At 46.3% G+C, this 10,572-nt stretch overlaps 1 protein-coding gene across 1 annotated transcript; it reads left to right on the top strand.

Annotated features, from left to right (window-relative positions):
• Positions 1-710: 710 nt before the first annotated feature.
• On the top strand, positions 711-5,648 carry LOC125539241 (uncharacterized). The gene is made up of 3 exons (XM_048702644.2): positions 711-2,184; positions 5,028-5,087; positions 5,212-5,648. Exons 1-2 carry the CDS (start codon positions 900-902, stop codon positions 5,075-5,077), a joined length of 1,335 nt encoding a protein of 444 aa, XP_048558601.2. The 5' UTR covers positions 711-899; the 3' UTR covers positions 5,078-5,087; positions 5,212-5,648.
• The last annotated feature ends 4,924 nt before the right edge of the window (positions 5,649-10,572 follow it).

The following is a 10,572-nucleotide window of genomic DNA, read 5'->3' as shown; positions in this document are numbered from 1 at the left end:
AACGGGCTTGGGTACCCCCAGTCCCACGGGCCCGAAAACGTGTTCAACATTTTTTCAAATGCTTGAGTAACATTTTCATGATAAAAATTTTCCATCATTTTTTCTAAACACATTGACATTTTTCAAAAAAATTCAAATGCTTAATTAACATTTTTTGAATACATAATCGTTTTTTTATAAAATTCTCGTGTGATAAGAAATTTATCTATACACATTTAAAAAATTCAAATGCTTGATAAAAAATAAAATTTTATTGATATATATTTATAATATGTTAAAGTATAAAAAGGTAAAAAATAAAGCAAAAAAGTAAACAGAAAACGTAGAAAAGAATAGAAAAAGGAGGTTGTACCCTCCCGCGCGGCTGGGCCGGCCCATCTGGAGCTCTCCGACGCGAGGCTTCCCTCTGTCTCGCTTAGGCTAGTCGTAATGGTAGTATCATAGTTAGTATCATGCATGTCAACTAAGCAATTTTGATGAGGTGTCATAACCTTAAATGAAGAAAGAGATGATGGAGTATCATAGAGTATCATGATACCGTATCATAATAAATGCTATGCTACTTTGTGGCATGCATGACAATAAATAAAATACTACATGATAATAATATATGATACTATGTATTAGGGAGGTAGTATCATACAACTAGTATCATATGCATGATACTATTATATGATACTCATCGAGGATCTTCAAAGGCTTTCAGGTTGCACTCCGAAAAAAAAAAGGCCAGGCCTTTAGGAAGAAGAGAACGGATCATCGCCCTCCCTAAAATTCCTAACCCTACTCCCCGAATTCCGCCGCCGGCTGACGCTCCTTCGGCCCCCAGATGAGTATCCCAAATCCAATTGAAGCTCCAGTCTTGTCCGATTTGGTCGTGGATTGACCAATCGGAATCCATGGCGACAGCTGCCGTCCTTGCGAGCCGCGAGGGCAAGGGCCGCCACTATATCCCAAGCTCCGTCATACTCGACCTCTTTGGCCAAATCGGCCCCAGCCGCAACGCCACCACCGCCACGTCCAAGACGAGTACCGGCCTGCCCATCGCGGTGACTTTCTGCGCCGCCCGCCCGCCAGTCCTCTCGCACTTCTCCTTCAGCAGCGCGGCATGCCCGGAACCCGAGGGTTTGTCCCTGGCGCCCAAGGTCATCAGCGCGGATGCTGACCTCGTTCTCCTCCGCGTCCCCGTCCAACCCTTTGGCGAGTCTAATCCGATGTTTAGCGACTACTTCGTCTACAGGGCGCACTCCCAAATCCCAAAGCTGGACCTGCTCCCCAAGTCTGCTCCATATTACTTCGGAGATAAGGAGATCGCCATACTGAGCTGCGGCGACGGCAAGTACGCTGTGGCCTCCCTTCAAACCTTGGGTATGTGTACCTTTAAGCTTCACGTGTACCGGTCTAGACCTGTTGGCAAGCCAGGGAGTTGGACCTCCAAGCTGCTGGATATAGAGCTGAATGTGAAGGAGCTGCCGAGGGACAACTCGTCCTCGATCTCTCTCGCATCGCAGATGCTTTCGTATCATCAGACAACAAAGGTGATCACGCTTGGTGGTGCTAAAGGTACCGTTGGCTGGGTCGATCTCTGGCGAGGCATCCTTCTCTGCGACGTGCTGGAAATTAGCCCCACGCTCCGTGACGTGCCTCTGCCTTCTGTCTCTAAGAGTGATTGGAGGTTATTCCTTGACTGCTGCCCCTACTATTTCCGTGACATCATTGTCGACCAGAGCAAAAGCACTATCAAGTATGTCAAGATGAACTTGCACGGTGGTGCCTGGAGGGCCACCACATGGAGCATGCCTATCCCGGTCACTTCAGTGAATGGCTGGCAATTTCGATGCTCCGCCCTGTCGACTGAGATTGATATTCCTGCTGATGTCAAAAGGCATTATAAGCTGTTGCATAAGCTCATGAGCGGAAGCGCCAACAAGGAGGGGAATGCTGCAGAGGAAGTCTTGTCCCTGGAATCTCTACGCATGGCTTACCCTACCTTGAGCATCACGGATGGTGATGATATTGTTTACTTGTTGGCCAAGGGCACCGGCATGAGGGCTATGCCGACAGTATTCTCTGTTGATCTCAGTATGCCGACTCTGCGAGGAGTGGCGAAGCTACCCAAGAGGCACCTTGGTTTTATGCGCTACTTCCTTGCCAGTGGAATCTCCAAACATATCACGACTCCAGGTACCTCTGCTCTTTCGCCCTTGTGGCAACAACTGCTCTGGGTGTCATTTATGCCCTGTTATTTATGTACTATTAGTTGAAAACATGTTGGAAAGTCAAAGAGGGGGTGTTATATTTGGATCCTTTTAGTAAGCAGGGAAGCTTGACTTCACCAATATTGTGGCAGCAGATCCACATCCAGTAAGCAGTGTTCAGCCCATGCTTAGCTAATCTAGCACCATGTGGGTGTCAAAACACAGATCTGTGTTCTCGTCACAATGTCCATTGCTCTAGGATTGTCCGTGTGATGAAACTGAGATTACAACCTAGCAACTTATCACACTTGATTTAGGAGGACGAGATTGATAATGATGATGCGATGCAATGGTAGAGTAGTGCATCGACTGTTAGGGCTTCTTGCGATAGTTGGGAAATAGAAATTAAATCTGCTGAGTTGAGAACTGTTACATGTGCTGCAGTGAATCCAGCCGCAACCTTAGCATGGTTACGGCAAATCTCTACAGCTTGCACAGCCTATCATCATAAATATAAAAAATTAGAGGAGAGCTAATTAGGCACATTTATTATTTACATGTACACTGAATTAGAAAGTATGAGAAACCAAAATCCGATATTGAACTGCAGATAAAGAAAATGTACCTTTAGGTACTTTGCGGTCTTCAAGTCTTTGCAGGCACAAATGTAGTGCAACAAAACTGTTACGTCCTGACAATTGAGAAAAAATATCTATTGTTAGCTACAGGATTTAAAAAACTGATTTTTGTAATTCCTTCATTTCCTTTCTAGATAATTGTCTGAGCAGGAATCTGCCATGGTGCTGCATTATAATTTCTATATATGTAGAGAAAGCAACATAACAAACACCCCATTAGGAGAAATATAGCAAGTGCATGTAGCCATACAAATACGCAAGTTTGAGATACCTAACTATTTGAGATGAGATTTTTTTTTTTAATAAAAATTGATATAAACTCCACACTAGTTATGGATGCTATTATCAACAGCAATGAAAGGCCTGATCAAGTCGTAACAGCCCCATACGTATTCCTCGGGTATACCCTGCGTGTTCCAGCTGTATTCTGATTTTTTTCCTTATTTTAATTCGAAAATTGTGATGCTTTGGGATACGTGTATCCCACGCGTATCCATGTGTATCCCCGTCCTGGTGCAGTGTCCTGCACCGATTCGGCACCTATGTGCCGTATCCCTGCATCATAGAACACATCCCATAATCATAAATATCAAAAACTAGAGGAGAGTTAATTAAGCACAATTATTATTTACATCAAATAATTCAAGGTACTCGATGACAGCACAAGTATCTGGAACCCCAATAATTATGTTAGACACAAACTATAATTGGAGCACCGGTCAAGTAAGACCATTGATGCAAAACACATTATATTTTCCATGTAGTATTTTATTATGACACCGAATTAGAAAGTATGAGAAACCAAAGTCCCATATTGAACTGCAGATAAAGAAAATGTACCTATAGGTACTTTGCGGTCTTCAAGTCTTTGCAGGCACAAATGTAGTTCTGCTAACAAAATTGTTACGTCCTGACAATGGAGAAAAAATATCTATTGTTAGCTACACGATAAAACTGTTTTTTGACTTATAATTCCTTAATTTCCTTTCTAGATAATTGTCCGAGCATGAATCTGCCAAGGTGATGCATTATAATTTCTGTATACGTAGAGAAAGTAACGTAACAAACACCCCATTATTAGTAGAAACATAGCAAGAGCATGTAGCCATACAAACACGCCAAGCTTTAGACACGTCCAACTATTTGAGAAAAAAAGTCGACATAAACTCCAGTAGTTATGGATGCAATCATCAACACTTTTTTTCTTCATATTGTTGTAGAGCAAATGCAATGATGGATCACTTGAAATGTTTAAATCAGCAAGGATTTTGTAAATCGTTGTAATACTTGGAGTTGGTCAGCATTTCACTGCAATGGACATAAAAAAATGAAAATCACTTTGGACTTGAACACAAAGACTGCAACATATTCCTTGGTTTCCTCTTGGAGTGGAATACATATACCGGATTCAGATTTTGATCGGCATATGGTTTACAGAAATATAAACTCTAGATCATCGAAGAACTTTGTACTCCACATCTACTTTCTGAAATATTATTTTGCCTCTTCAAGTTGTGTGTGTGTGTGTGTGCGGTTGAAGATGTTGTGTTCAGTGCATGGTCGGGCTGCAGTGGTTTGGCATCCGGCAGCTAGCACCCCCGCAACCCACACACAGAGAGGGCCAGTGATATGGACTTCGGCCTGCGGCAGTGCTAGCGCCCCGACCAGGGGATTGGAAGACCGGATGATGGGGAGTGCTTGCCACGATTGGTGGAGAGGGCGTGTATGGCAGATGTCAGGGAGTGGTGACAATTTCTGTGAGCATGTGGAATGACAGCAAGAGATGGCTAGGGAGGGAGCGACTGCAGTGCTGAAGCAGAGAAGTCGCGGTGGAGCGGGAAACTTCTTTAACTGAGGTTCTAGGTGCTTCAGTTTGAGCAATACGTCTGACACACCAAATCCAGGCCACACGTTTGGGGGACCGCAATGCCTGAGACCACTTTTGTTGGATTTGGTCTAGTACGAATCCGACCGTCGATCTTTAATTTCCCTAGCATATAACAACAGAGGTCAAAATGCCTTTGAACCAAGTCAATTTCCTAAACAAGGAAGTGAAGTTTGTAATAAGATATTGACCGAAGCCAACTTGAAATGTGGTTATTGCTTGGTGTTGTTTTGCCTTATTGTTCTTGCTCACTTGTTTTTCTTCAGTGAAACGTTAGCAACTTATAATCTATTCTAATTGATCCAGGTAGAAGTGATTCCCTTGGGCAAACTGAGGTGCAAGATATGAATACTTGAGGTCAAGAAAGTGAGTTATTGCCGGGTGTTGTTGTCTTATTGTTCTTCTTCATTTTTTTTACTTGATTGAAAAGGCGAGAATTATTGCTTCTAGTGAAATCCTGCCAACCTATAATATATTATAATTGACGCAGGCAAAAGTGACTCCGTTGAGCAAACTGAGGTGCAAGATGCGAATACTTGTGATCGAGAAAGTGGGTTTGCTTGATTGAAGGTGTTATGGAGTTAGATTGCTGTGCCTTGAAACCTGGGGGCAAGCTTTGCTGGAGAGAGTTATTCATATAGATACACTGTAAAGATATTTATGTTCTGCAAATGTACCATGTGCCGTTGCTCAGGTTATGTCATCGTATTTTAGCTTGGCTTTGTTTACAGTACCTTAGCGGCTGTTGTTGCGAGTAAATATACCAGCGGGCAACTAAACCTGCTTGGGTGTCATTTAGATCCTACATTTTTTATTTTGTGAGTTGTATGTCCGTGAACATGCAAAGTGGCATACCAGTGGCAACTCTTATAAAGCTGCTGATGTGTGGATGCTAACACCGCATATTTGCCATTTTTCACACATTAATTACCAGCACTATCGAGGCAGGGTTTGTCATTGATTAGGCAATTACGTTGTTTGGACAGCATTTTGACCACTGGGCACGTCCACCTATGAATGACTCAAAGTTTATCTTTTCATTGTGGCGACCTCAAACCAATTCCAACTTTTTTCACTTAATTTTCGTAGTCATTTCATCCAAGTCGTTCCAGGCCTTCTTTTACTGAATCTATTAGTAGTTGCACTTTTCGACATATGCCTTTATTTAGGCATTGGTTGTAGGCATCCCCTTCTCTTAAAGGAATTTCTGCGCCCGGTTCCTGATCAAGTGTTGGAAAAACCGGAATATGATGCTTTCTACTTCAGTAGTAGGGTTGGCCTGAACCCCAAGGCAAGATAGTTGTTGGGTGATCCATGAGCACTTAATTGATTATTTGAACGCCAAACTCTCCTCGTGCTTGAATCTCAATTCCTGAGTGTTTCTCTTGTTTGCTTCGAGTGTCTTCTGTGAGAGTGAGATCATATGAGTTCTTGATAGTGTTTTGATTGAAGATCGTCGAAGAGCTTATCCAAGTGACATTACTTTGCTTGTTCCTCTTGAAGGTTGTACGCCTCCTAAATGGTTGTCATTTAGTGTGAATGACTCGTCTGTATAAGACTCGAAGATCCCTTTTTGTGTGTCAAGGTCTACCCCAAGAGGCTTTAACATTTGTAGCCATGATGGAATAGGTGGGGTTGCAACTGGTGGGCGACTCAAATGATGCTTTTTGTGTTATTTAAAGTTTTTGTTGTTCGAAGCCTCCATCAACTTGATGCCTAGGATAGAGAGGCTATCCAAACACCGGACAAAAGAAATATCATCGAGCCCTCGTGTTTGCATCCTTTAAACTCAATTCGCTACACCTTTGCAATTTATCGTACTCCGACATACTCTTGTGGTAAAAAGACGAGAGCAGAGACACAACACACAAAAACCTCTTGCTTGGACTCTTACCCATCTCTCCCTCATCCCTTCCTACTTACTCTCCAATCTCCACCACAACATCTCCTCCGTCGGCAAAAGGTCGAGCATTGTGTGCCCTCTTGTGGGGACCCTGGTCTAGATGACCGAAGACAACGATTTGTGTGTGCATAGTGATCTCAAAATCAATGTCCAGTTAACACAACGAACTGATATCACAGGTTACACCCATTAACGATTAAAGTCTTACATAATTAAGGCTATTATGTTTGAGTCTTACATCAAAGTCATAACTAGGGAATTCCAAATGAAAGAGCAGCAGTAACTCCAATGATAATTTTGGCCCTACCCAGCTTGCCTTAACCCTACTACATGACCAGCTGCGCACATGATGCAAAGACCGATTGCAGCCTGCCCGCAGCGGCAACTGATCGCAGCTATGCAACCGGTCGTCCAGGCAGAGGTGATTTGTACGCTAAAGTTCATTGAAATGAGAAAAGTGGACATACATCGGTTCATACATGCAAATACCCTTGTCATGCACATCTGCGCCAAGGGAACGTGTTGTGCAGAGTGTGCAGTGAGGTACATCTATTTTTTTACTCCGCGGGCCCAATACTTGTCTGGGTGGCATGTACCCAGGTTAGAGCATCTCCACTCCCGCCCCCACCAGGCCCCCAGGGCAAGTTTTTTAGCGTCGGCGCCAAAAAATCCCAGTCGCGCCCCCAGGACGTTGAAATCCGCCGGCTCGGCGATCCTAGGACGAACCCAGCGCACTGGCTGGCGGAAGGGAAAACCGCATCTGGGCCACCACCGTCAGGCGAAAACGCATCTTGCACGTCCAGACCCCCCCCCCCCCCCCCACGCGCGCACGCCCCTGCCGCCACCTTGTCGATCCTGGCACCGCCCACCCACCCACCGCCGCTAGATAGGCCATCCCCCCGTCGAAAAAAGAGAGGGCTCCGCCGCGGCATCCTCCACCCCGTTCCTGGGCGAGCTTTCCGATGTTCCGGCCACGCAGGGCTGGAATACCGGCGGCTGTGTGCCTACCACGCCCGTCTGGTGTTCGGCGATTTGTCTACTCGGCCATGGACTCCGACGACGAGGAGGGGCTCGCGGTGCTCCTAGAGAAGGAAGCCGATTTCGACACCCAGGACGAAGAGCATCTCATGGTCCTCGCCGCCCTGGCCGCCTGCTCGCGAGCAATGCAAAGCCGCGGACGAGGTGGCTCGGTGCTGGGCCGGCTGAAGGCAAAGCAAAGGCATCGACTGGAAGGCTATTGCTTGCTCTACTCCGACTACTTCGCCGACGCTCCACTGCACGACGACAAAGTATTTGGCGCCGTTTTCGGATGAGCCGAAAGCCCTTCCTCGGGATTGTGAATTCCATCCGTGAGTTCGACAACTACTTCAAGTGCAAGAAGGATTGCACGGGCACACTTGGATTCACCTCACTCCAGAAGTGCACGACGGCTATAAGGATGCTTGCATACGGAGCTCCCGGTGATTCACTGGAAGACTATGGAAGCATGGCCGAGTCCACGACCATTGAGTGTTTCTACAAGTTCTGCAGGGTAGTGCTGGTAGTGTTTGGACCGCAATACTCGTGATCACCCAATGCTGAAGACACTGCTCGGATCTTAGCACAGAATGCAGCAAGAGGATTTCCTGGGATGCTTGGAAGCATCGACTGCATGCATTGGAAATGGAAAAACTATCCATTTGCTTGGTAGGGGATGTGCAAAGGCGCCAAAGGCGGTTGCAGTGTGGTACTTGAGGCAGTGGCCACACACGACCTCTAGATTTGGCACTCCTTCTTTGGTATGCCAGGAACTCACAATTACATCAACGTACTGCAGTACTCTGCTGTCTTTTCCAAGCTTGTTGAAGGTCATTCTCCTCCGATCAACTTCGAGGTCAATGGTGTTGGGGAACGTAGCAATAATTCAAAAATTTCCTACGTGTCACCAAGATCAATCTAGGAGATACTAGCAATGAGAGAGAGGGAGTGCATCTTCATACCCTTGAAGATCGCTAAGCGGAAGCGTTACAAGAACGCGGTTGGTGGAGTCGTACACGCAGCGATTCAGATCGCGGTCGATTCCGATCTAAGCTCCGAACAACTGCGCCTCCGCGTTCAACACACGTACAGCCCGGTGACGTCTCTCGCGCCTTGATCCAACAAGGAGAGAGGGAGAGGTTGGGGAAGACTCCGTCCAGCAGCAGCACGACGGCGTGGTGATGGTGGAGGAGCGTGGCACGCCAGCAGGGCTTTGCCAAGCACTGCAAGAGACGAGGAGGGAGAGGGGTAGGGCTGCGCCAAGAGGGAGAGAGACTCGTGTGTTGGGCAGCCCCAAAACCCCCACTATTTATAGGAGGAGGGGATGAGGGTGCGCCCCCTCTAGGGTTCCCACCCCTAGGGGGGCAGCAGCCCTAGATGGGATGGAGGGGGGCGACCAAGAGGGGGAGAGGGGGGCGCGCCCTAGGGTGGGCCTTAGGCCCATCTGCGCCTAGTGTTTCCCCCTTCTCCTCCTAGCTGCGCCTTGGGCCCTGGTGGGAGGCGCACCAGCCCACTCAGGGGCTGGTCCCTTCCCACTCTTGGCCCATGCAAGCCTCCGGGGCTGGTGGCCCCTCCTAGTGGACCCCCGGAACCCTCCTATGGTCCCGGTACATTACCAGTGACGCCTGAAACACTTCTGGTGGTCAAAACCTCACTTCCTATATATTATTCTTTACCTCCGGACCATTCCGGAACTCCTCGTGACGTCCGGGATCTCATCCGGGACTCCGAACAACATTCGGTAACCACGTACAAACTTTCCCTATAACCCTAGCGTCATCATACCTTAAGTGTGTAGACCCTACGGGTTCGGGAATCATGCAGACATGACCGAGACAACTCTCCATCCAATAACCAACAGCGGGATCTGGATACCCATGTTGGCTCCCACATGTTCCACGATGATCTCATCGGATGAACCACGATGTCGAGGATTCAAGCAATCCCGTATACAATTCCCTTTGTCAATCGGTATGTTACTTGCCCAAGATTCGATCGTCGGTATCCCAGTACCTCGTTCAATCTCGTTACCAGCAAGTCACTTTACTCGTTCCGTAATGCATGATCCCGTGGCCAACTACTTAGTCACAATGAGCTCATTATGATGATGCATTACCGAGTGGGGCCAGAGATACCTCTCCGTCATACGGAGTGACAAATCCCAGTCTCGATTCGTGCCAACCCAACAGACACTTTCGAAGATACCTGTAGTGCACCTTTATAGCCGCCTAGTTACGTTGTGACGTTTGGTGCACCCAAAGCATTCCTACGGTATCCGGGAGTTGCACAATCTCATGGTCTAAGGAAATGATACTTGACAGTAGAAAAGCTTTAGCAAACGAACTACATGATCTTGTGCTATGCTTAAGATTGGGTCTTATCCATCACATCATTCTCCTAATGATGTGATCCCGTTATCAATGACATCCAATGTCCATGGTCAGGAAACCATGACCATCTATTGATCAACGAGCTAGTCAACTGGAGGCTTACTAGGGACATGTTGTGGTCTATGTATTCACACATGTATTACAGTTTCCGGTTAATACAATTATAGCATGAACAATAGACAATTATCATGAACAAGGAAATACAATAATAACCATTTTATTATTGCCTCTAGGGCATATTTCCAATAGTCTCCCACTTGCACTAGAGTCAATAATCTAGTTCACATCACTATGTGATTGTAATGAATCCAACACCCATGGGGTTTGTTCATATCTTGCTTGTGAGAGAGGTTTATTAGTCAATGGGTCTGAACCTTTCAGATCCATGTGTGCTTTGCAAATCTCTATGTCATCTTGTAGATGCAGCTACCACGCACTACTTTGAGCTATTCTAAATAACTGCTCTACTATACGAATCCGGTTTACTACTCAGAGTCATCTGGATTAGTTTCAAAGTTTGCATCGACGTAACCCTTTACGA

Source organism: Triticum urartu, chromosome 2A, assembly GCF_056163025.1.
Source record: "Triticum urartu cultivar PI428250 chromosome 2A, HENAU_Tu73, whole genome shotgun sequence".
Lineage (NCBI taxonomy): Eukaryota > Viridiplantae > Streptophyta > Magnoliopsida > Poales > Poaceae > Triticum > Triticum urartu.
Note: the sequence above shows the minus strand (reverse complement) of the source record. Positions and strands in the feature narration are given on the sequence as shown.

Excerpts from the sequence above, each read along its gene's own strand:
- LOC125539241 (XM_048702644.2), top strand. The coding sequence starts at position 900 with ATGGCGACAGCTGCCGTCCTTGCGAGCCGCGAGGGCAAGGGCCGCCAC. Across the intron at positions 2,185-5,027 it reads CAAACATATCACGACTCCAG|GTAGAAGTGATTCCCTTGGG; the intron begins GTACCTCTGCTC and ends TAATTGATCCAG.